At 41.8% G+C, this 26838-nt stretch overlaps 1 protein-coding gene and 1 long non-coding RNA gene across 2 annotated transcripts in view; one reads left to right on the top strand and one right to left on the bottom strand.

Moving 5' to 3' along the window:
* LOC135698025 (uncharacterized) overlaps window positions 1-26838 on the bottom strand; it is a 132685-nt gene that overhangs the window by 18487 nt on the left and 87360 nt on the right. The gene's annotated exons all lie outside the window — the stretch shown is intronic.
* The window catches only part of LOC135698031 (uncharacterized), a 77294-nt gene continuing 67261 nt past the window's right edge, over window positions 16806-26838 (top strand). Inside the window, exons 1-5 of the mRNA XM_065217900.1 lie at window positions 16806-17001; window positions 17068-17955; window positions 18028-18273; window positions 18332-18496; window positions 23992-24319. Coding sequence (XP_065073972.1) covers window positions 16972-17001; window positions 17068-17955; window positions 18028-18273; window positions 18332-18496; window positions 23992-24319 — 1657 coding nt within the window. The 5' untranslated portion in view covers window positions 16806-16971. The remainder of the gene's footprint in view (window positions 17002-17067; window positions 17956-18027; window positions 18274-18331; window positions 18497-23991; window positions 24320-26838) is intronic.

Here is a 26838-nt window from a genome sequence, read left to right on the forward strand (position 1 = left end):
CCACTTATCCAGTTTTACGACCCGCACTTTGCACCATCTAACGAGCAAACAAAGGAAAAACATGCCTCGCAAAGGATGGATTTACTACCACCGTCAGATCCATTCGAAACTGCAGACAAATTTTTGATTAAAAATCTGGCCCCATCCACGTGGGCTGGGATTGTTGTTGTCTTGTTGGTCTTGTTTTTTTTTTGCTATCACTTTACAGCGCGCAATAAAAGTTGACAGCGTAAATTGCAAACTTTTTTTCTCTCCCTTACTTTACACACCGAAGGAAGGGGAACCTGAACAGAAAAGTTCACCGCCAAACTTTTTCGCTCGGAAATTTAATTCTCATTTATGTAGATTGTCGCCCAAAGAGAAGAGGGCCCGCAGTGATCCCCCGGTTCAACAGTGCGAAAATGGCACAAGCATATAAAATCACGGCATGAAATTAGAAGTAAATATTGTTTATCTCGTGCTGTGCACATGGGCCACAGGTGCTGAAGTTTACTCGACCATAAAAGAATTTACGATGTTGCTACTGCTGCTCGTCGGTAGGTATAGCTAGGCTGCTATTGCTGTTACACAGCATCCCAGTATCCGACTGCAGTGCAATGTTGGGATATGGAGTGCAGTGGACTTGGAAACTGCTTACTTCAGCTGAAAAATTCTACTGCAGGAATAAATAGCTAGGTCGTTTTAAATGGGAGCCTCCAGGGATGAAGTCTGGTTGATCTCAGTGAGGTACATGTTGGCCGGTATCGATTTGAAAAAAAAACCTGTTGTTATCAAGCAACGGTCCATGTGAGAAATTTTTCAGGACATACTTATCAAAGAGATTGTTAGATGAAGCAACCATTTCAACTAATACGTCCTTGTTTATTGGCATGATTTCTATCTTTAAAAGAGGACAGCGTTTGCAAGTGTTGCATTGCTGGTCTGATCTATGTAAGTATAATAGCATTATGGTTTTAAACTGTATAATAACCATTATACCCTGTAGCGGCCGATAAACTTGACACGGAAAGTATGCAAGAATGTCGTTAGTGCCACCGGTATCTTCAGTGCTTCGTCTATCTTGCAGTTAAAATTCACTTGACTTGCACTCGAGATCTCCTTGACGCTTCATCGTCCAATGTATCCGTCCTAGACATCATCAGTTTTGTTAACATTTCATGGAGTTCGGCCGTAAAGTAAATTTGTTTCCACTGCGTTAATTATTGCTAAATTTAATGACCATTTCCAAAAGTTAAAAATTTAAGAGTGATGTTGAGAATTCGTAGAATTTCTTCGGTACTTTCAAACAATCCCTTAAAGTCTGGAAAATCCGTAGCATGTTATGGTCAGTCCGTAGATCCGTAGTAAATAAAAAAATTCGTAGATCTACGGATAAACCCCAACACTAGACTGGTCAACAGAAATAAAAGTTCGGGCCAACCTCTAGATTTGTAGGTGAGAAAACCATTTTCTAAAAGTTTTATCTCATTTGGCTGTAGGATGAGGTGGCGCTTTTAGTTTGAATTTTGTATGAGGAATTTTGATAAAATACTTGGAAAAATGACACTCCTTCTCTCTATCGATCATAAAATAGTTTCCTTATTCTCGATTTGCTTCAGATTTTAAAACCTTTTAATTCAAATCAGTGATGGAAAAAATCAAAAAATCCAAAATCAGGAACGGCCGAAAATCACAAAGCAGAAAAATCAAGGCTGATTTTAACCTTAGCTGATTTTGAGTTAACAAAATAACCAAACAGAAAATCAATAGCTTGGTATTATAGTCAAAGTAAAAAACCGACATCCACCGACATTTTGGAATCCAAGATGCCGGACCAAAATCCAGTATGGCGGCCTCCGGACAGGGAATATGCATCGAAACGCATACAATATGGGTATCTATGGAATGGGCTCGATGAGTGGATGTGAAAAATTAACATTCACCGCCATTTTGGAATTCAATATGGCGGTTCAAAATCCAATATGGCGGCCCCTGGACAGGGAATATGCACCTAACTCCATGCAACATGGGTATCTACAGAATGGGATCGATGAGTGGAAATTGACATCCACCGCCATATTGGATTTTAGTCCACCATCTTGAATTCCAAAATGGCGGCAGATGTCAAGTTTCCACTTTCACTTATCGAGCCCATTCTGCAGATACCCGTATTGCATTGGGGGACATTCCAACCGGAATGTTGACTTTAATTTCGAAATGCCCCAAACTCTAGAATTTAACATATCTTCTAATGCTATGATTTTCGATCATTTTGATCTTGGTTGATATTGATGCTGGCTGGTTTTGGGAATCAAAAATCACGGCTGATATTGATCGAAATTCACGTGTAAATTTCGTGGTGGTGATATTGGTGCCTGTGATTTTAGGTGATATTGATCTTGAAAGATAGCTGATTTTGATTTTCTGATCTTGATTTTAGCCAACACTGGTTCAAATAATGAGTAACAACATTGGTGAAGATTGCATCATGAATCCAGTTAGTTTTATTGAGGTATTCGCTTTTGAATGTATATCAAGCAGAACATTGCATTAGGTCCTAAGTAACATTGACAGATTCTCTTCGTTGACATTTTCTTTGCATCCTCACGGCCATGTTAAGATATTCCCAGCTATTTTCAGTACACATATCGATGAAAGAAGCTATTATCTATCTTCTAATACGAAAAACTATCCGTAAAAATAAAGTAGTGATCTGGTGAAAGTGAGGAGATGGTTTCTGGCGTATAATGTATTGCCGCCAGCTCAGCAACATATATGGAACAAGGAGCTTGAAGCATTCGAGAGGCGCTATGAAATTCGTTATGAATACCAAAGCCGGGGGACGCCTCTATTAGTGATCCATCTATGAAGAACGATCTTGCGGAATCAACTTGGCCAAACTTTGCAGTGTATAATGACGGAACAATCATGGAACGATGATGTTCTGGGATTCCGCGAATCTCTTGCGCCATAGATACATCAAAACTAACTGAATTGCCGAAGTCGAAGAAGCATACACGATGAGGATTATGCTGTGACGGGCTGACATCCACTGTTATCTACCCGTAGTACAATGACATAAAACGAGTTTGAGGTTTCAGCTCAAGAAGCTTCTCAAAGTTTTCGATTACCAGTGGGTTCATAACTTCACAACGGGTGAGGAGCCTGAGGGACAATTCCGAAAACCGATCAGAGAGTGGCAACATGCCCGCTAACACTTCGAGACTCATCGTATAAGTCGAATGCATGCATCCTAACGCGATACGAAGGCAACGATACTGGATCCGTTCCAGTTTGATGATGTGCGATTTAGCCGCCGACTGGAAACAAAAACTACCGTATTCTAAAACCGATAAAATCGTTGTCCGGTACAACGTAAGAAGATCTTGTGGATGAGCTCCCCACCACGTTCCGGTAATTGTTCGGAGAAAATTGATCCTTTGTTGGCATTTTCGTCTCAGATACTCAATGTGGGATCTCCAGGTGCATTTTGAATCGAACCAGACCCCAAGATATTTGAAAGATATGAAATGAGTGATCGTTTTACCCAAAAGTTGAAGCTGGGCTATGCTTCGTAGAAAAAAACGACCAACTCAGTTTTCTCCGCGGAAAATTCGATACTGGATAGCCCAAGTAGACAAATTGTCTAAGGTATCCATAAGGGCCCTGTCATAGACACTACGCCGTCATCTGTAAGTTGTCTCAACTTAGACAATTGTCAACAATTTCTCGGACGTAGAAATTCTCAGACATGAGACCTAAGGGAGACCCATGTAGCTAAATCGTGAAGCTGTAGAGTTTCCATGAGAAAAGCTCATATGTTTCTCTGACAGCAAATTGTACAAAAAACTATTAATTAATGGAGAAAGACCACAAGCGTGGAGTTTGACTGAAAGGACTTAAACCGATACTGAATCAAAAGCCCCCTTAATATCCAAGAAGACAGAAGCCATTTGCTCTTTTTTTGACAAAAGCCAACTGAATTTCAGTGGAAAGCAACGCGAGACAGTCGTTCGTTCCCTTGCCCCTACGGAAACCAAATTGAGTATCTGAGAGTAGGTGGTTCATCTCAATCCATCTGTCCAGGCAAAAAAGGATCATTTTTTCCAACAATTTTCGAATGCACGATAACATCGCAATGGGACGATACGAGTTATGATCTGACACGAGTTTACCAGGTTTTTTAATGGCTATTACTCTCACTCGCCTCCAATCATCTGGAACAATATTGAGCTCCAGGAACTGACAAAACAAGTTCAACATGCGCCTCTTAGCGACGTCTGGGAGGTTCTTCAACAAGTTGAACTTCATCCTATCAGCCCCCGAAGCCGAATTGCTACACGAAAGGAGCACGAGGGAGAGCTCCAGCATTGAAAAGGCCGGCTGATCTCGTCTACCGAATTCGTCGTTTCGCGAGGAATCATCTGTGCTGGCACAGAATCAGGACATACTTTTCGCGTGAACTTGAGAATCCAACGATCTGAGTACTCCTCGCTCTCATTGTTCGAAGACTGGTTACGCATCCTTCGTGCCGCGTTCCAAAGCGTATTCATCGACGTTTCGCGCGATAATCCGTCCACGAATTGCCGCCAGTATCCGCATTTCTTGGCTTTGATGAGGCCGTCGAATTCGCATTCCACGTTTCCGGAAAAGCTTAAAAGCTTCGGACTTTTTGCGATAAACCTCAGTGCATTGCTGGTCCCACCAAGGGGAAGGAGGTTTCCTACGGAAAGACGTCCCTGGAACCAGCCGAGTTTGAGCTTGAAGTGCGCTGTCCAAGATCAGATTGGAGAAGAAGTTATATTCCTCCAACAACGGTGGAAGCCCTTCTACCGACGTTAGTGCTTCATATATCACAGTCTTGAACTTTGTCCAATCGATATTTCGGGTAAGATCGTACGCGGGTTCCGACGGACTGAACGGCAAGTGATCACTACCGTGGGTATCTTGGATCACATTCCACGTGCAATCCAACGATAATGTGTTAGAGCAAAGTGTGAGGTCTAATCTACTTCAATTCGAGGATGGGCCAGCCAAACGTGTTACTTCTCCATTGTTAAATATTGTCATATTGAAGCTGTCGCAGAGGTTATATATTAAAGTAGAACGATTGTCATCATACAGTTCCCCCCAGCCTGTACCGTGGGAATTAAAATCTCCCATAATCAACCGTGGAGCAGGAAGTACCGATATCTAAAAGTTGTTTTCGGCTCTAGGAGGAATATAAACAGAAGCAATACAAAGGCTCTTACCTTTAATAATAGCCTGACATGTGACAACTTCAATACCTGGAAATTGTGGAAGATTCACTCTATAGAAGGAATGGCACTTTTTGATCCCCAAAAGTACTCCTCCTCAACGCGAGTCCTCGCGATCCAGTCGAATAATGTTTAAATCAAAAAAATGAAGCTCGATATCTGAAGAGAGCCAAGTTTCACAAAGAGCAAATGCATCACAATCATTATTGTGAACTAAAAACTTAAAAGAATCTAATTTAGGAATGAGACTTCGACAATTCCACCACAGTGATCAAATCCCCGACCTCGTTTGGAAAATTATCCATCGAAGGAAATGATTGCTGCAAGGAGGGACCACTTCAATGTCAATTGCTTCAAGAGTGTCTTCACAGTAGGAAGCATTGCCAGAACAATCCTTTTGAGAGTATCAGAAATATTGAGGTACTTGAGAATATCATCCACAATTTTATCAAATGAAAACAGCCCAGAAGGGGCTTCTGTTCTTAAAAATGGGATATCAGAAGTTTTAGACGTCCCCGGGAAAGGTGGAGAATTCTGGGTATAGTCAGTTCTGCGGAATCCAGGAGGAGTTGAAACTTCCTTTTTTCCACCACTCCTTGATTTGGGCAAGCTGATTTGGGGTTCCTGATCTGCAACTTTCCACGAACGGATGCGTTTTCGTTTCCGTGCAGAACCTACCGGAAAACTGAAAGAAACTCCCTCCTCAGCCAAGTCAGAGTCAGACTCGTCATCAGACAAAACAGCAAAGGGATTTTTGTCGTCGGTCGATGGTGTGGCTGTCTTTAGCATTGCAGCAAAAGACTGCCTGGAACGCTCCTTAAGAGAGCGTTCTAGTTTCTCTTCTCCCCGCGATGTTTGTACGCCGGGCACGACAGGAGACCATGAGGAGTTTCCTTACAGTACACGCATTTTGGTGCAGAGACTGTGCAGGCCCGCATTTGGAACAGCGTGCCTTGCTGCCACAGTGAGAGGTCGTATGTCCCAACTGTTTGCAGTTTTGGCAGTTCATGACCCGGGGAACGAACAAACGCACAGGTAGTCGAAGTTTTCCCAGCTCGATGTAGTGAGGAAGGGCTGAACCAGAAAAGGTTACACGAAACGAGTCTGTGGGGGTAAAACTCTTTTTACCCTCGCTGACAGATACTGAGCCCAGTTTTTGGACATCCAGTATCTTCACCTTTTTGAAACGGCCAACCGCTTGCTTCGCCAAGATCTCGGGGGTCAGACTCACTTGAGTGACCGCACCTTCGATGTCCACATCACGAGCTGGGATGTAAACTCTATACTCGAGCGTAAAGAGCTGGGAAGAAACAATCTCGTTAGCTTGCTTCAGGTTGGAGACAACAACACGAAGTTTATTGTGCCTAACCTTCGAGATTTCGGTCACGGCCGAGAACCGCAACCATCACTTATGAAATGTATTTCTGATATAGCCATAACACATTCAATGTGGTATTATTATTGCTTATGAGGTTATCTGATTATATACTCATTCAAAGTTTCATATCTAAAGAACTAAATTGTTTGAGTTTCACCCATTTTTTCTACATTCATCGAGCATTATCAAAGTAACCCCAAATCAAAATACTGAAGTTCGGTCACAAAACTAAAAAATAGTGTAAATGCTTTAATTTTCGTCAAACATATTACTAACGAATTAACTCTTGGATCCTCAGTACTTGTTTTAAAAATATAAAATTTGAAAAACATTCATTGTTGTAAAAAATATTTAGAATATACCTTAAAAAACTATCAATGTTACCCCATTTTACGGTACCATTTGATGTTGTTAACTTAAAATGAAAATAGCAACTCAAATAGGACAGACATTGTTACCGTTTGTAACATTTGTTGATGTATTTCTGTATGTTTATCGTATTCTGCATGTCCATTTGAATTTAAATAATAATTGCCAATTTGATACCCCTAGTTTTAGTACACTATACAGTACCACAGTTTACTACCAACTGCTGGAATAGGTGATGAGCCAAAAATGTGAGTTCAGTGGAACATAAGAGAATGGGTACGAGAAGTACAGAGAAAGGGAACGGCGAGTAGCACGGAAACTTCTTCCGCCACTTGCCAAGTAACCTTAAACGAGAGCAGTTGAACAATCTAAAAAAACCGTTAAAATTATAGAGAAGAAAAGTAAGAGTGTCATAGTAGCAGGAGTGGAGCGAGAGAGTCAGGTATGGTACAGGGATTGAAAAGGTCACATGTCACAATCGGGCCTAAGACCGTTTCTTTTGTGCACTATAGGACCCGTTAAGTTTTCCTATTAAGAACGCTCGATCGAGGGGTTCGGCCAGATCACGCCGACAGGCCTTCCGTGAGCGATTGACCGCTGGAGAGCCAGTTCCGTTCGACGGCCCGGAGGATAGGACCACTTTGGACCTTTCCGTTCCGAACGAGTTCCAACCGAATTCATACCCCGATCGTTCCCGCAGAGCCACAGAATCATGAGAGGGACCCGTCAGTACCCCGTGTAAGGTGCCGGGACATAACCTCCCACCGAAGAAGACACCTCTCCACAGTCCACCATTGTGACTTGGCATACCTACTGGCGCCACCAAACGCCCTTAAGCAACCACCGTCACCATCACCAACACCGTAGTCTCCGGTGTAACCACGGCCAGCGTCACCGCCATAATCGCCGCCACTACGGACGTTAACAACGCCGAATCCACCACCAGCCTGTACAGCATCACCACCGCCGTATCAACCACCACCACGTGCAGCATCACCGCACAAAAGACCCAGCAGTCGCCGGCCGGCCAGGTATCTGAAGAAAACCTACACTATACACGCCACACACACACACCCATAGAATGTAATTGGTAGGGAAATAAACCTCTAAAGTGTAATTCAGTAGCTTTTTCCCTTCAATCACACTATATCCGAGTCCTGATTAGCCCGGTAAATCACTCCAGCCGACCTTGAGGCTAAGAATTGCCCTCCAGATCGAGCTAGCCATCAAAAGAGGTCGTTGAATGACCCACCCTCATTGGTAGGCCGTTGCTTAGCCAAGCCCGCCGAGGTGTTTGTCCTGGTAGCCCCCTAGGTACCCCACCCTAGCAGCAACAACATGCGGTAAGAGACAGTGATTCTCCTGCAGTAGCTCTTATTTTACCATACGGGCAATCCTGAATATTTACATGCATGTATATCAAGTATGCTGCATTTGGGCTACAACACACAAACATTGTGCTTTTTCAAAGCTAGATGTCGGATTCCATTTCCATTTGGTGCCGGGTGTCGATAGAACTAACAAACGAAGTAGTGAATAAACTTGCTATACGTTGGTATCTCTTCCTTTCGATATGGAAATTCAATTAAGATCTTGTTTCCCTTTAAGGAAACTAAGGCACGTTCATCCAATGGAAAATTCTCTTCTGTTTTTTTTTTCAAGCCCTCAATTCAGTATTTCCCGATAATGAAGTTCGAATTTCAGTTACTGACTTCAGCAAAACAGATTGCATCACAATTTGAAGTTCCGATACGACCATAACACTTGAAGCTTTACATTCAAAATCTAACCGAATTCTTTTCCGTTCCAACCATTTCAATAGATCCAACTCAAACTCAATGCAATCCTTAATGAAAATCTGAATCCTCTTGCAGATCCCTTCTCAGCACAGTCGTCACGTAATGGCACTATGTTTCCAATGGTTTTCCATTCACAGTTTTTCCATCCTGTGGATCGTTGCTATCAGTTTTTGTAGATCTTTTTACGGCGGCGTCAAAACGAAAAGAGTGTGGTTCCGAATTGGATAAAAGAGACATTATATTTCGGAGTGGTTAAAAGCTGTTTTATACAACAGCAAGGATGCAAAGGGAATTGAAATTATATGATCAAACGTTAATTGGTATCATATGGATTATCTGGAACAATGCAAGAATAGTTGTAATGCAAACACAATTCCAAAATCAAACATCGGAGAAATGCAATTTATTCGCCATCATTACAGCCCATGCTGCATCCAAATCGAAACCTCCTTTTGGAAAATAATCAAAGTCCAATGGATTCAAAAACATCCACCGAAATACGACAACATCCATTCGCATAACTCCGGATCGAGAATGGAATTTTACGAGACTGACAAACCCTCCCTCGTGACTCGAATGTTGATGGCAATGTGCCACTATCTGGAATTTCGAGGCTCACGAGCAACAGGAGCCTTATATGTGCTCCCTCTCATCACCGCTCCGATGCTGCCTGCTACTGGGAACGGATGAAATTCGGTACGGGCTCGTTAGACATTCGGTATGGATGGAATATGCAAATGTAATTTTGTGTTGTTTGTCCCAGTGACTATAAATATGATTACCGTTCGGTGGAGAAGGTTTTGGTGGTGGTCAGGCGAAAAGGGTTTAGGAATTCAGGAGAGCGAGTTGTAATTTATTCAATGTGTGGATAGAATTTGATGGCCCAACAGCATTAGACTTATGCTGAATAATAGCATCGAATTAGCCGTGATTTATCCCATTATTGTATGCAACATAAGAATTATTAAACTTGGGCGTGATTTGAAATTTTACATGGAAATCTATCTTTTTTCGTATGGGTAAAATTGAAAACCAAGCAACCCGTGATTTTGTTACGTTAACCAAGTATTTATCGATTACTTTTTTGAAGAGACGTATCAGCTTTTGTAAACAATGCATTTGATCGTCGATTTGGCGTTACTGGTAGCTCGCACACGCTTACTAACACCACTATCAGGTAGAGGAAAATTTCCCCTATCTGATGGTAGTGTTAGCATGCGTGGGTGAGATACCAGTTACGCCAGATCGACGATCAAATGCATTATTTACAAAAGCTGAAACGTCCCTTTGAAAAAGTTATCGAGATTTAGAAAATAAACGTTCATTCCACTTCTTTCCTTCAAACCAATTTTGATTTTGTTTTGTTTGGTTGTTCATACACTGGGCAACAAAATATTAACAAATAGTAGTTAAGTAGATTAATTGGTGAAATATTTTTTTTCCTTTTTAAGCGGTTGTGCACCGCTTTTACCCAACACTTATGGCGTCTTCGGATACCTACGTTGCTAGATACTACCAACCGTCTTCGAAAGGACCATGGGTTGTCTTTTTTCGGCCCAAAAATAAACCTTTGAAAACTCTCGACATTTCGAGAGACTTGCTGCGTAAGTATCCGGGAATCTTGGTACATCAGGAGAGATTCAACAAACTGCGTGTAGAAGCACCGACTTATGATGTAGCAAATAAAATTGCTGATCACGAGTTGTTTAGTGTTGAGTACAACATCTACATCCCTTCTCGAGATGTGGAGATAAAAGGCGTGGTCTCCGACGCAAGTCTGTCTGTCGAGGACTTTAAATGTGCCTCGAATTGTTTTAAAAACAGAAAAGTCACAAGCGATCTTGTAAAGATACTGGATGTTAGGTAACTGCATTCAGTGTCTTTACAAGATGACAAGAAAGTTTATCAGCATTCAGACTCGTTTCGGGTGACTTTCGCTGGTTCAGTTCTCCCAAACTTTGTCAAAGTTGATGGTGCTTTTTTCCGGTGCGGTTGTTTGTACAGAGGGTTTATAATTGGGTTTATAACTGCAAAAGACAGGGACACTCGGCCAGCCATTGCGGTAAAAAAAACTCGTTGTGGCAAATGTGGTGAAAACCACAAAGAGGATTCTTGCCATAAAGAATCAGTAAAATGCGCTTACTGTGGCGAGAATCCTCACCCCTTGCAGGATGAACCCCAATGTACAAGCGGCACTCCGACAAAGTGCAGCGTTCAATCTCAAAACGCTCCAAGCAGACATATGCTCAAATGGTGAAGTCCAAGATGCAAACCAATTTTCGATTTTGTCAGCTAAATAATCGGACTCTGATGGAGGTGATTCTACGGTGGTACACGCACCTTCAAAAATGGACGAATCAAAAAGAAAATGCCCCTCCCCGAAAGTGCGCCGTAAGCAAACTAAAGTCACCATCAGAAGATTGGCAAATTCCCAGGGTAATGGGGATGAAAAAACGAATCCGAAGGCTTCTGCTGAACCAATCCCTGGATGCAGCAGGAATTTCCCACCATTGTCCTAAAAAGATAAGAAAAAAAAAATAAAGCTGCTTCTCAAACTTCTCAAAAGAAATCCATGTCCGAACGAGGTTTGCTAGCTTTTTCGGGCATTGTGGAATTCATATTAAATATGTTCAACATACAAGACCCTCTTAGAAGCTTAGTTTCTGCCTTGTTTCCAACATTAGAATCATATCTTAAGCAATTGACTGTTTCATGGCCCCTCCTTGCAACAATCATATTTTTCGATGGATAATTCGTCGAACGAGGTTGAAGATATGATCACTGTGCTACAGTGGAACTGTCGTAGTCTACACACTAATCGAGTCAGTACGGTTTTACTGAGTTTTTGAATTGCGGAACTGTTCGGTAAAAGTTAAAAAATCTGTGGAAAATTTATTAATGAGAAAATTTGTTCTAAACTTGTACATAATTAGTTCTTTTAACCCCATTTAATAATAGAAAATATAATTGGTCAATTTCATTGATTCTTTACGGATAACGGTCATTTGAATTTTTACCGACTTTTTCAGCAATTCAAAAACCCAGTAAAAAAATACTGACTCCTGTAAAAAAATCTTAGTGTGTAGTGCCTAAACTAGACTCGTTCAATTTTTTACTTCACAATTCTGATTGTGATATATTTGCTCTCTGTGAAACATGGCTTTCTTCCGATAAAGAACTCAACTTCCACGATTTTAACATTATTCGCCTGGATAGAGACGATTCTAATGGAGGAGTACTTTTAGGGATCAAAAAGTGCCACCCTTTCTACAAAATGTTCCTTCCTGTTTTTTTTTCCTTTGGTTTGTTTTTTCCGTCGATCTTGTTTTCCGTGCTGAGCACCAATGCTACCGACGTGCCAGGAAGGCAGCTCCCACACCTGGACCCTACCTATCGACCCATCAACTCATGAACCGGGGACCAACGGCTTTACTTCCCATCCGAAGGAAGGCGTGATCAGAGATGTTATGCCTCTGAACATCCCGGCGGCGCCGACTGGGATTGAACCCAGGCCTGCTGGGGTGAGAGGTAATCACGCTTACCACTACACCACTGGCGCCGTTCCTTCCTGTTCTATCAGGCGTCAAAATCGTCGCTTGCCAAATAAATGTGAAGAAGAAAGACCTTTGCATAGCTTCAGTTTATGTTCCACCAAGAACCTCCATTTACCGTAGTAAACTCTGGAATCTAGTTTCTAATCTTCCATCCCCAGTATTAATTCTAGATGCCATGAACTTCCATGGTGGGGCGATCTATACGATGCCAATAGAGCGGCTATTTTTTACTATTTATGCGACGATTTCAACTTGACTATTTTGAACACTGGTGAAGCGACACCAGCGAAACCTCCGGCTCGAGAAAGCCAACTTGACCTATCTTTGTGTTCAAGATCGCTATCATTGGATTGTCTATGGAAGGTTATCAATGATCCCCATGGTAGCGATCATTTGCCAATCATCATTTCAATTAAGTGTGCCCCTCACTCTGCAGAACCATCTCGAGTTCCATTTGATCTTATAAGGAACATAGATTGGCAGAAATATGCAACGGCAGTGACAATCGGTGTCGAATCAACAATAACGCTTCCACCATTGGAAGAATATCGATTCCTCGCCGATTTGATATACAAAAGCTCATTGGAAGCACAAAAAAGAAAAGTTCCAAGTGAACCCTTCAAAAGGAGACCAGCCACACCTGGATGGGACGAAGAATGCACAAAATTGTATGTAGAAAAATCTGATGCTTTCAAAGCTTTGAAAGCTTTGAGACAAAGAGGAAACAATTAATCAAAGCAAAAAAACGTGGTTATTGGCGCAATTTCCTCGAAGGACTATCACGAGAAACCTCAATGAACACCTTGTGGAGGGTGGCTCGCAACATGCGTAACCGCTCATCTTCTAATGAGAGTGAAGAATACTCCAACCGATGGATATTCGATTTCGCTAAAAAGGTCTGTCCGGACTTAGTTCCAGCACAACACATTCTCCGAGAAGCGTCTCCGAGCGGCAGCTCTCTGGATAGATCATTCACAATGCTGGAATTCTCTATGGCTCTTCTTTCATCGAACAACTCCTCACCGGGAAGCAATATGATTAAATTCAATCTTCTGAAAAATCTCTCAGATATCGCTAAAAGACGCCTGCTAGACTTATTCAATTCTTTACTAGAAAACAACATTATACCGCCTGAATGGAGACAGGTCAAAGTAATAGCCATTCGAAAACCTGGCAAACAAGCGTCTAACCATAACTCACACCGTTCGATTGCGATGCTTTCGTGCATTAGGAAATTGTTGGAGAAAATGATCCTTCGGAAACTCGATCACAGATACACAATTTGGGTTCCGCAAGAGCAAAGGAACAAACGATTGTCTAGCGCTGCTTTCCATAGATATTCAACTGGCCTTTGCGCACAAGGAGCAATTGGCTTCAGTATTCTTGGACATTAAGGGGGCTTTTGATTCAGTTTCCATTGACATCCTGTCAGACAATCTGCACAGATGTGGACTTTCCGGAATTTTAAATAATTACTTGTACAATTTGTGGTCAGAAAAGCAAATGAACTTTGCCCTTGGACAACTGACATCTTCCAGAATAAGCTACATGGGCCTGCCCCAAGGCTCATGTATCAGCCCTCTTCTTTATAACTTTTATGTCAAAGATATCGACCACTGTTTGGCAGAACAATGCACGCTAAGACAACTTGCAGACGACGGTGTGGTTTCCGTAAGAGGTCCGGATGCAAGGACCATTGCAAAGATAACTTGTCGTCTTGGGCTAGGAATCTAGGGATCGAATTCTCGCCGCAGAAAACTGAACTGGTAGTGTTTACTCGAAAACTGTACCCAGCCCAAATGCAGCTTAATATTTTGGGCAGAAACATTACTCAATCATTTTCTTTCAAGTACCTTGGGGTCTGGTTTGATTCAAAGTGCACTTGGAATACCCATATTACGTATTTGAAGCAACAACTTAAACAGAGGATCAACTTTATCCGTTCAATTCACGGCACATGGCACTCCAGACCATGCTCACTTCACCAATCGCAGTTCCTCAATTGAATATGATCTGACCATGAAACAAGCAACTCATGGGATTCCCGATCAACTTCGACCTATTATTATCCCACGTATTTTTCCTGAAAAGTACCAACACGTCAATTGCGTGAACAGATATTTTACAGACGGGTCTCGTCTCAGTGGATTCACTGGCTTCGGTGTATTCAATGAAAACTCTAGCGCCTTCCGCAAACTCCAGGAACCTTGTTCCGTTTTTGTTGCTGAGCTGGCAGCAATCAACTTCGCATTTGGGATGATATCCAACATGCCCGCAGACCATTACTTCATCTTCTCGAATAGTGTCAGTTCGATTGAGGCTATTCGGTCGATGAAACCAAGTAGGCACTCATCTTATTTCCTTTCAGAGGTAATGGAGCAGATGAGTGTGCTGGTCGAAAGATTATATATGATAACGTTTGTATGGGTCCCCTCACATTGCTCAATCCCAGGCAATGAGAAGGCGGACTCTCTCGCAAAGGTAGGCGCGCAGGAAGGCGAATTTTATGACAGGCAAATTTCACACGATGAATTTTACCATTTAGTGCGTTCGAGTACCCTTTCGAGTTGGCAAACCGATTGGGACAATGGAAATCTTGGATGGTGGTTACATTTATTTATTCCTAATGTTTCTTCGAGAGCGTGGTTTAAAGGTTTGGGCTTAAGTCGTGACGTCATTCGCGTGATGAGTAGACTTGTGTCCAACCTACAACCTACTACTCGCTAGATGCCCATCTCAATAGAATAAACCTCGTGGACAGCAACATATGTCGGTGTGGAAACGGGTACGATGACATCGATCACGCAGTTTGGCAATGTACGGATAATGACACCACCAGAGAGCGACTTTTGAATACCCTCGAGGCCCAAGGAAGACAACCCTATATTCCTATCAGAGACGTGTTGGGAACTCGCGATATCTGCTATATGCAGTCGGTTTATGTGTTTCTTCAAATGTCTATTATAAAAATTTAATTCCTTTGTCTTTTGTATCTCTTTAATAGTTTTTGTTTGTCTTGTCCCCGTGAGTCTCATCGTCGCCCACTGGTCACCATAGCCGGTCGAACTCCAGACGAAACTAGAACCGCACTGCCGTTCATACTGGCGACAACGCTCTGATGAGACAACGAAACCTGACCTCTATCTCTTCCCCTGATCCTATCCTTCGACAATGTATCTCTCTAACCTCGGGTAAGCCGCGAGTATTCGGCCCAACTCCTACTAGACATAGAATTTAGTGATTTTTTTACAAACAAAGAACAATGAACTATCGGTTCCGTAAAGCTAACACAATTAAGCCTTCCAAATCAACAAATTGTTTAAAAAAAATCTTCGCTTTATTTAGTACATTGCGGTATTTATAAGTCATACCAAGCACTTGTTTGAACATTTTTCAGGTTCTATAATTGTTTTTGACTCCCAGAAGCTCCGTTAGGGAGCATCCATAAATAACGTAGCATATTTTGATCAATTTTAGACCCCTCCCCCCCCCCTCCCCCTTCGTAGCGTATTTGGCTATATCCAATACATGGCCGGTCACAAATTCTGAAATCCCCTCCTCCCCCCTCAAATGCTACCTCATTTATGCATGTTCCCTTATCGACATGAAATTTTTCACTTCTGAATGAAAATCATCCGATGCTAACGCAAAAAAATCTGGCTGCCGGTTACTCTGACGAAAAATAAATCACAAACAGTGCTGCTTCGCAACATTTTCTCTTGGCGGGACTCTTATTACAACATCGACTCTGACCTATATTAAGCGAACCCCACACGGTAAGAAATATTGTCAATACTTACAAGTATTGACAATAATATTGATGATGTGAATACAGAAATATTGTCAATACCGATGTATTGACGTCAATATAAAATGTATTGACAATACGATTATTTTAAATAAAAGCAATCGTGTACGGTCCACATTAGAAATACTCAGAGGGAGAGATAGGCGGAGAAAACAAAATACAATTCGGCAGCAGGGATTTGTTCCTAAATTATCTTGCAACCCTTGCTAGAAGCTAGTATTTCAAATGTCTTTTATTTTTGATTCGATTTACGTAATAATTGATTGCATTGCAATATTTTGCACATTTCTTGTTGCCATTCATTAACCAACGAAGATCAATTAATCAATCGAGTTAGAATATTGCTTTTGGTTCCAAAAACTAGTTGAATTTGAGAAGCACACAAAACATAAAGGTGATTGAATTTCTGTTCGATTGCAATACTCTTAAATTTATTCTAGTAAGAATAAGAAATCCTCGGAAAAATTCTAATTGGAATGATCGATTGGCTCAAATTTTGACAATTCATTTGGCTCAAAACATTCTATCCGTCCATCTCTCCCTCTGAGTATTTCTAACCTATATGTAGTCACCTTGCTCGGTCTGACCATAAACATTAGTTTGACAGCGATTTGTTATTTATTGTCTTATTTATTGTCATCAACCGGACGTGTAAATCTCTATTGCTATTGTAATTTTAATTTATTTTGCTACGGTAGAATCTTTTATCAGGTCAAGTAAAAACCCTAGCAGGATTAAAAATAGTCATAAGTATGACTTTTTAGGTACACGTTCATAACGACAGTCCTTCCTGCAAATCCGTTGTCTAAATATTTTCGTGAGCATCATGAAAAGTTTGCACGATCTACCTGTTGAGGTAAGTTTTAGTGCGCTATTTTGTGATTATCCTGATATGAGTAAATAGATTTTTATTCTTGACAAGATTCTGGACTACATCTTTACCTTGCTACGGCTGGAGGATTGGAAGCAGGCATCATTGGTATGCCATCAGTGGATGGTGCTGTGCTCCTCTCGGAAATCTCTGGCAAATGTCGTCCTGACCTTGATTCCAGAAAAATCCGACAAAAGTGAACTATGTCGAATACTGTCCGGAAGCATTCGCAAATACCGTAATATCATATTCGAAGTCTACGAAGATGACGATTATGTAATTCCAATTATTTTGGAGACATTCCATGAGAGTCTGGAATGCGTAAAAATTAAAGGCTACTACGAGATGGTCCTGAATTTCAAAATTGATTATCTAAAGAGATTGTTTGAATGCATAGTAAAGCTGAAAGAGTTACGTGTGCAGGCTATAATAGAAATCGATGATCTACCTGAAGATGGTGAAATACTGGACCTACCCAGGATGCCTTATTTGGAAACCCTATACCTTGAATTTGAATCCTTGGAACGTGCTTGTTTCGATTGGTGTCAAATAGCGCCCAACCTCAAACATCTTTATCTAGGACGCAATCGCTTTTGTACCAATTTCAATCAGTTGATGAGCTTCTACAGTCAACAGTTGTGCAGTCTAGGAATAGCGATAGATGGGTCAAACAATTATGCTTTCGGTGCGAAACCCGTCAAATTTCCCCAACTAAAAAACCTGACCGTCCTGTGTTGGGCAGAAGTGGAGCTGAACCAGGCTGAACAGTTCTTTAAATCTTTTTCTTCCAATCTAACGGAGCTCACCCTAGGATACACGATGATTCCGGAAGTTTTGGCATCGACTTTCGTATTATTCCCGTCGTTGGAAACCGTACGCTTGTACTTCATTCTGCCCGAAAATGGCTTCCACCTTCTGTCCAAATTACCGAAATTGAAAGTAAGTGCTCATTATAAGGCAGCAATATTTTTTCATTGCGTCATGTAGGTACCTTATGCTATTCATTTTCAGCATCTATTTTTATTCCGGGTATCAATAAGCTACAGTGGGTTTGAATTAGCCGATTGTTTCAACAGTTTACAGCAGCTTTCGTTAAAACATGTTGAAATCGATGTTGTGGAAGAGTTTTTCAAAATACTTCCTGGGAAAATGCCAAACGTCACATCCTTGGAGATCACTGATGATGGAGATAACGAGACTTCTCTCGTCTGTGCTAATCTATTAAATCTACGACGATTGACTGTTTCCTGGGAATGTGTATGTGTCTAGATAAACCTCCTGAAATCGTCCAGTTTAAGATATTATTTTTCAACAGAAGATTCTGGGATATTTCTCCTGCTGTGACTTCAACCGCTTGGAACACTTACGTGAGCTGCGGCTGTTCTATAATTCACTGCGGAGTGAAGATTTTTCCTGGATGAGTTTTGCTCGCTGTCCCAGCGTTCACAAACTTCTCATCCCAGACAATATGGTTGGCAAAGTAGTTCGCGTTGTAAAAATAAAATTAATTATGTTTTTTTTTCAGATTGCCTCGTTCTGCACAGTTGAAAGGAAGACCAGTGAATGGCAAGCAATTGCGCAGAATTTTCCATTTCTGGAGAGGTTGGAGATTGTCAGAGGGACCGTTACACGATCTGATGTTGAAATTATCCAGCATTTGCTTCCCAATTGTGATGTCAGGATTGTCTCGAATCCTGTAGCTTTCCTGTCAGAAAATGTGGACGCGACGTTGCAGTTAGAAATGAGCATTTAAGAACACTGTTAATTTATTCCTGAACTGTTTATACTTAATTTGATAAATATTTACATGAGAAAGGTTATAACTACTCTCCTAACGTAAAAATAATAACTAATCTTACTGCCGTTACACGCATAAATGTCCATAGGCCATAAGGATTAAGGATTGCATAAAACATGGAACATTTATGCTCATAACGGTAGCTTTGTAACTGAGTTATATGGTTGTACCTGATATTTCGAATAAAAGTTAAAGTAATTGATAACCGACCTTTCTTATAACTGATTATCGTTGGACATGCACTTAAGAAAGTCTGATTCTTAATCCATGATAGGGTTGATATCTATAATGTTGGCCTAACTGTCCCTTATATTGGGCCCATGGATAATTTCCGAATTAATGCATGCATTGAACCGTATGAGTAAATACTGAAAATTTAAGTTAACTTTATTCATAGTGTATTGTTTGCATCTGTCATGTTTCAAAGTTATTCATACAGTAGTTCCAGCCATGTCGTCTAAACAAGAAATTGTCCGTGAACAAATTTTGTGCACTTACAATTAAAATCCAGAGGCGTCCCACCGATGGATCGTTAAAAAGCTTAGAATTGCAAATACAACTGTGCCTCGTGTGATAAGAGCCTTCAAAATGCGTCTGGGTGCCCGAGAGAAGAAAGGGAGTGGTCCAATGGACAATAAAATGGCCAGGAAAGCGGTGCAACAGTTCAAGAACCGTCCAAACATGTCAATTCGAGATGTCGCTAAAAAGTCAAAGGTGTCAGTCGGTTTTGTACAGAAATTCATGAAGCGTGCTGGGTTACATATTTACAAGGAGCAAAAAGTCCCAAACCAGAATGAAAAACAAAACATCACTGCGAAAATCCGCGCCCCCGGAAACTTGCCCGGAAGTTGCTCACCAAATCGTGTTGCATCGTGATGGATGACGAAACTTACGTCAAGGCCGGCTTCTGTCAACTTCCTGGGCAAGAATATTTCGTTGCCAAGTCTAAGTTCGATGTTCTGGAGGATTTTCGAAAAAGAAAAATTATCTAAATTTTCTAAGAAGTTCCTGATCTGGCATGCGATTTGCGGATGTGGTGAAATAAGCGCTCCCATCATCGCTTCCAGAACAATCAACGATACGATTTACACGGAAGAGTGCCTTAAAAAGCGTCTCTTGCCATTCATAAGGAAGCACAAAGGATCAACTCTGTATTGGCCTGATCTACCATCCTGCCGTATTGGAGTGGTACCGAGCAAACGGAGTCAATTTTGTGCCAAAAGATATGAACCCACCAAATTCATCGGAACTTCGCCCAATTGATAAAATTCTGGGCAATTATGAAAACGAAACTTCGTAAACATCCCAAATTTATTAAAACAGAGCTGGAGTTGAAGAAAATTTGGGTAAAAACAACAAAAACACTGGGAGAATCGGTTGTACAAAATTTGATATGTGGAGTGCAAAGGAAGGTGCTGGCATTCGGGATGGGAGACGAAATTTAAATAAACAAAGTTTGTAAATCACAACTCATTAGTAGTTGATCATTCCCTGAAAATTTCAAGAAAATCCGATAATCGGTTTAATTTTGCTGAGTAAATATGTGTGTGCCATTTTTATCGAATACACCCTTTAGATCTACAGGCCAGTATTAGAGACATTTCCTTTATATTTTACTACCAGCGGATCAAGGATGTTTCCAATATTCAAGATTCCTTAATCGTTAACATTTTTTTTAATAATATGCCGAAGACAAAAAAAAGATTTTCGGCATTATCAAAGCCTATGTGCAGTTCAGAAATTAAAGAGAATTCCTAGGAATTAGAGAAGGATTTGGTAGTTATTTCTCGATTACTTTTTCAAAGCGTAACTGATAGCTCGCCAACGCATACTAATTTCACTATCACGCAGAGGAAATCTCCCCTAGCTATTACACCAGACTTATTTCTGACAGACAAGGAATCAATTTTGACAAACACCTTTTCGAAAAACAGAGGGATTTCCGAACCTTAAAATTTATTTTCGAAGAGTCAAATTTGAGTGAAAATTCACCAAATGGAACTCAGTTCCAGAATTGGACGAGAATTGTTGAGTGGATTTCAAGAGTTTCGTGATGAAAATTTCTAAAACATTATGAAGAAAAACTTCAAGGAAATGCTAGAGAGGATTCTAAAAATTTTTGACGTAGGACTACGTCTTTGATTTCTATATGTGGGTACACTTTATGAAAACCGAAAATGGAACATGTAGCAAATTAAGAAAGATTTTGAACGTTAATAACTCAGCTGCCCCTGGTCCAATTTCAATAATTTTACTACCAATTGATCAGAAATATGGCTACGCATCGCTTTCAAATGTTGATTTTTAACAAGAAACTATTGAAAAACTGGTAAATGTCCAGTATTGTCTGCTGATGAAGAACAATGAGGAAGACCACACAATGGTTGCTGCCGAGAAAACAGACGATCGCGTAGCACACATCGAGAGTGACCTGTTTTTGTCGACAGCTGAGTGAACACTGATTGGGAAAATTTCTAAATCCCTGATTTAAAAATCTAAGAATGTAGCACATGATTTTTTTTTTTTCGACATGCTTCGGCTGAGAAAAACTCGGAAAATTTTAAAATAAGAAGGATACATTTTCAAGATTTTTTAGACGTAGGACTACGCCTTTAATTTCTATACTGGGGGTCACATTAAAAAAAATTAATTCAGTGTAAATGTAACAGAAAATCCCAAACACGGAAGCAACGATAGAACGCAAATCGAACCATCGACACATTGCGCATGCTCACATGAACGAGCTCAATACTCAGTTGATCGCCCACCATTCCACCAATGAAAGAAAGGGAGGAGAAAAGCAGCGATTATAAAAACGCTTGCCAAACCGTTTTTTCGTCATGGATTCTCTGCTTGAACGTCAAGCAGTACAGTTCGGTCTTTGCTCGCTCTGTCGAGTTGTTCGAAAGTTCCTAGTTTGTTCCAAACATTCGCAGTTTAATCGCGTAGTGTCGGTCGCTTCGTGTGATGGGAAGACCGCTCCCGGAGCAGGCTCCGTGAGAAAGCGGAAAAGAAGAACAGTGATGAGGGTAGCTTGAGTGTACCTATTTCGAATAGGTACGCTACTCTTCCCACCGATGTTGGGAATACCAAACCAGTCCCGGTGAAGCGGACGAAAAAGAGGAAGAAGAATCAAGGACAGTCTGATGTGTGGCATCTTCTCTGGTTTTAATATTTTTGGGGGGCCCAACTCGCTTCCAGCGAGTCAGCCCCAGATGAAACTTCACCGATAACTTAACGGTACGTGGATTTGATATATTTGTACAACTGGACACAACCGATGTTGGAGTTAGAATGTGCTGTCTTTATTTCTATGCATAGTAACCAGCTACCTGACTTGAAACATGCTGACGAGGAGTCATTTTTAGTTGAACAATTTACGGTGAGACACGATGGAGGCAATCGTTCCCATACTTGCTGGTTATGCCAAAATGCTGACTTAAGCAGACACTGAAGTAGCGTTGCTTAATGTGTCTATGTTAAATGTTGATGGAAGCATGTAGGTACGAGCGGACGCGACGATGTTACCGCGACGCACGCCAGCGACATTGGTGATTTCGGCTGGGCATCGCAGCTGAGTACAAGATCAGCAGGATCGGCACTACACAGATAAAAATTCTGAATTTTAATTGTGATGTAAACATTCATTCACGTAAACTTAAATTTTATTTCACACAATCGAGCAACTTGTAAACAATGTTGTTTACAAAGATGGGCTTTTGTATACAATATTTGCTACATTGCATGAATTGTGCTAGAACTTTACATGATATTTAATGTAAAATTATATGATATATGACGCTCCATTTGTGTGCATCATATTGAACAGAAATTTACACTACTTTTTTAGCTGTGTAAGGTGATGCTCCGGACGAAAGCGGAATACGAAATCGCCGTCAAGAGAAGAACTCAAGGACCGGTACAAGCTGGCCCCAACCGGTGTCTTTCGGATGACGAGGAGAGACGAAAACGTGAAGACGTACCCAAATTGTCTTTTCCTGATGCACTTCCAGAAGGGATCGGTGACGCTGAATGCGCTGCAGGCTATTCGCTCAATGTACTCCATCATCGTAAGATGGGAGTCGTACCGTGGAGGCCATCGCGATGTGACCCAGTGCCAACGATGTCTGAACTTTGGACACGGCACTCGCAACTGCAACATAAAGCCACGCTGCAGCAACTGCGCTCACGAACACGCCACTTCTGACTGCCCTGCGGATGGAGCCGTGGCGTTAAAATGCGCCAACTGTGGTGGTGCATATCAAGGTTCCGACAGACAGTGCTCCAAACGCGCAGACTTCAAACGCATCCGAAAACAGGCGGCAACTAATAACCAACCAGGACGCAAGAAGGACAAAGTCCCGCCATTTCGGACGGAGGATTTCCCGCCTCTTCGTGCTCCTCAGCAAAGGCAAGCGAATTCGCGGGTGCATCCCACTCAAGCAACTTCCGGTGATTCTGCTGGCCAAAGCTCTCCATCCCCCCTGGATTCTGGAGACAACCAACAGCGCAAAACAACAACCCCGATCTGTTCTCAGCGGATGAACTGATGGAAATTTTCGTCAACATGTCCGGTGCTCTTCGTAAGTGCCGCAATAAGCCCGAACAGATCCAAGTGCTCGGTAAGCTCATCATCCAGTATGGCGTCTAAACCGCTAACTATCGTCACCTGAAATGCTTGCTCTGTAAGAGCAAAAAAGATTGAGCTTGCCGACTTCCTCCGCAAGCACAGCATCGACGTTGGTCTTCTAACCGAGACCCATCTAAAGTCCGGCGACAGCTTCTGGTTGTCTGACCACAACATTATCCGGCTTGATCGCACCAGCTCCAGGGGTGGTGGTGTTGCGGTTGTCGTCAAGAAAGGAATCAAATACCACACTCTGTCCCATATCCGCACCTCTATCATCGACGCCCTTGGTGTGGAGGTGGAGTCGTCGACTGGATACGTCCAGTTCATCGCCGTCTACTGCCCTCGACAGTGTGCCGCCAGCAGTGGACTAGCGGCTAAATTCAAGAAGGACCTGACCACCATCACCCGTACCGGTTCCCGCTTCGTAGTCGGAGGAGATCTAAATGCTCGTCATGAGGCCTGGCGGAACTACCAGCAGAACCAGAACGGTCGTCTGCTGTTCGACCACTCGCAGCATGGGCTGTACTCCGTTTGGTTTTCGAATGAGCCAACATTCATCTCTCTGGCGGGCAACCCATCGACGCTAGACCTGTTCCTGTCAAATACCAGCTTGTCCAACCCGGTAGCCTTGAATGAACCCAGCTCCGACCACCAACCGGTGGTGGCTGAAATGGGCTACAACGTGGCCCCTGCTCCAAGTCTGCACAAGGACTACCACCGCGTAAAATGGGCCCAGTTTGGACGCGTGATAGACAGACACATCATCGACAACCCGCCGCTTAACACCGTGGAGGACATCAACCGAGCGTTGGAGGCACTCCACCAAGCCATAACCGTAGCTGACGATGCGTGCGTCCAACGAGTTCCTGTGAGGGGTAAGTTTATTGCCATTGCTTCCCACACCCAACTTTTGATTCGCCTGAGAAATGTTCGTAGACGCCAGTTTCAGAGGACTGGAGATCTGGGCAAAAAACGTGAAATGGCCGATCTGAACAGGCAGATTGCTTCCAGAATGGACTCACTTCGAAATGAAATTATCGGGCGTGTTGTCCAGAATCTGGACGACCGCTCCAGACCATTCTGGAAGGTAGCCAAGGTCCTGAAAAATCATCCCAAACCCATTCCACCTCTCAAAGTCGAAAATGATGACGATCGGCTTCTAATCACCCCACAGGAGAAAGCAAATGCGATCGGCAAGCATGTCGCTTCATCGCATTTGCTTGGCTCGACTATCCAAAGTCCGCTCGAAAACCAGGTTGCGCAATGCGTTCAAAACCTAGATGCCTCCCCTTGTGTCGTGCCTCCGGCGGATATGATTACAGTACAACAGATTTGCTCAGCGCTGAAATGCTCCAAGAACATGAAGGCTCCCGGGTTTGACGGTATATTCAATTTGATCTTGAAGAGACTCAGCATGAAAGTGCAGTCTCTTCTAACCGCTATTTTCAACAGATGTTTGGAACTGCACTAATTTCCAAGCATCTGGAAAGTAGCTAAAATCATACCAATCCGCAAACCCGGTAAGGATCCAACATTGCCTTCAAGCTACAGACCCATCAGCCTCCTTTCAGCGCTGAGCAAATTGTTCGAGAAACTCATTCTCAATCGTTTGCTCAAGTTTGTCGAGGAAAACAACATTCTCCTTCCGGAACAGTTTGGATTCAGAAAGGGGCACTCCACCAATCACCAGCTAGTACGGGTGATGAATAACATCCGAAGTAACAAAGCCATGGCCTTGTTAGACGTTGAAAAGGCGTTTGACAATGTTTGGCATGACGGACTTGTGTACAAGCTTTGTAACTTCAACTTTCCTTTTCCTTTTCATTAAAGATAAATCTGTATATGTGACATCACTAAGACGACGACGAAAGCACCCATATCGACCGGAGGAAAGGCTCCCCGCAATAGGCAGCATGACTAGGCCACCGTCATCCAGTCGGTGTCGACTTGCACTGGTGTGGCCACCATTTGAAAAAACAACCTACTACTTTTCAGGGCCACCAATTCAAAAACGGAAAGAGTTAAGAACTCAATGATCAAGATATTTGTTCCGTCCACTACCTAAGTTGTTTGAAAATGTACAGCTTTCATGTCTTCGGAAACTTTTCATAAAATTCTGCGTTCTACAACGTTGTCGAAGATGGAAAGTTTGTATCGCCAAACCATCTTTACGGCCAAAACTTGAATTATTTTTATCCATCAAATTGTAGTCCTAATTAATCCAAGAATCTGTTTTCAAGACGTCAACTCAATTGGATACAATTTCAGAGCGTTATTATTTTTTTTCCTGCTAGATTTAATTCATGACCCACTGCGCAGTGGTTGCTGAGAAACATCTAAGAGAAGAGTAGACAATACGGGGGCGAAAACAAATCACTTTTCTGTCAAACGCGAACCGGCTCGTGATTGGCCGATTTGAAGTGCGTATTATAGATAGAGATAGAGATAAAAGAGTAAGAAGCCAGTTGTCTCCGCTTTCTCTTATAGCGAATTTGTTTATTATCGGGGTTGGAACCAGTTCTAACCCAGTGTGAAACCGAAACCGAACACTCTAACCCAGTGTGAAACCGAACCAGTGTGAAACCGACACCTTCAAATCACTGTAACTTTTGAAATATTGCACGTAGGAGTAAATTTTTTGCTAAGGTATACTGTCGCTATTCGCATAACAGTCCTATGTAGATAGGAAATTCACAGCGGCAGTATAGCTGGGAGTCATTGATGAAAAATACTCTTATTGGTGTTTACATTCCATGTTTAGTGTTCAAGATGGCGATGCATGAAAAACACGTGTGCGAGCGGATTTTGTACGGACGTAATACAAATCCTGACTTGTCATTGATTGTCAATACGGGAATTTGCAAAAAAAATGGATTTACCTAAATCCACTGCACAGTGGTACAGGATTGTAATTTAGCAAGACAAAAGTCCATAGTACTTTTGTTTAAGGATTTAGACGTTTGGTGTCTTCAGTGAAGTTTTTTTTTTCTAAAAACTATCCTTCTTTTGGTGCCTTCAAACATTAGGGAGATCCTTCAATTTTTTGAAAACCAAAAACTAACTTTCTTATTTGAAAAAATAAAGACACCCATTGTTCAAAAATATTGTTGGTGAGGTAATTTCAAGCAACTTTGTTGGAAAAAGTTTTTTTGTATCTCTTACCGTTTTCATTTTAGAGATTATTTTTCTGAACTGCGTTAGGGTGCACCCAAAAAAATCAGTTTTTCAGCTCTAACTTTTTTATTTCAAATTTTTCGAAAAAACTGCTTGAAGAGAACTTTTAGAACTTGTCAAAATACACAACTTTGATCAAGAAATAAAATCTGTATCTCTCGACTATCAAAAGATATTGAAGATTTTCTATACAAAATAGGCCCTTTTCAAATGTCAACCA

Source organism: Ochlerotatus camptorhynchus, unplaced genomic scaffold (genome assembly GCF_037179485.1).
Source record: "Ochlerotatus camptorhynchus isolate MF236.1 unplaced genomic scaffold, CSIRO-AGI_Acam_v1.1 ptg000081l, whole genome shotgun sequence".
Classification (NCBI taxonomy): domain Eukaryota; kingdom Metazoa; phylum Arthropoda; class Insecta; order Diptera; family Culicidae; genus Ochlerotatus; species Ochlerotatus camptorhynchus.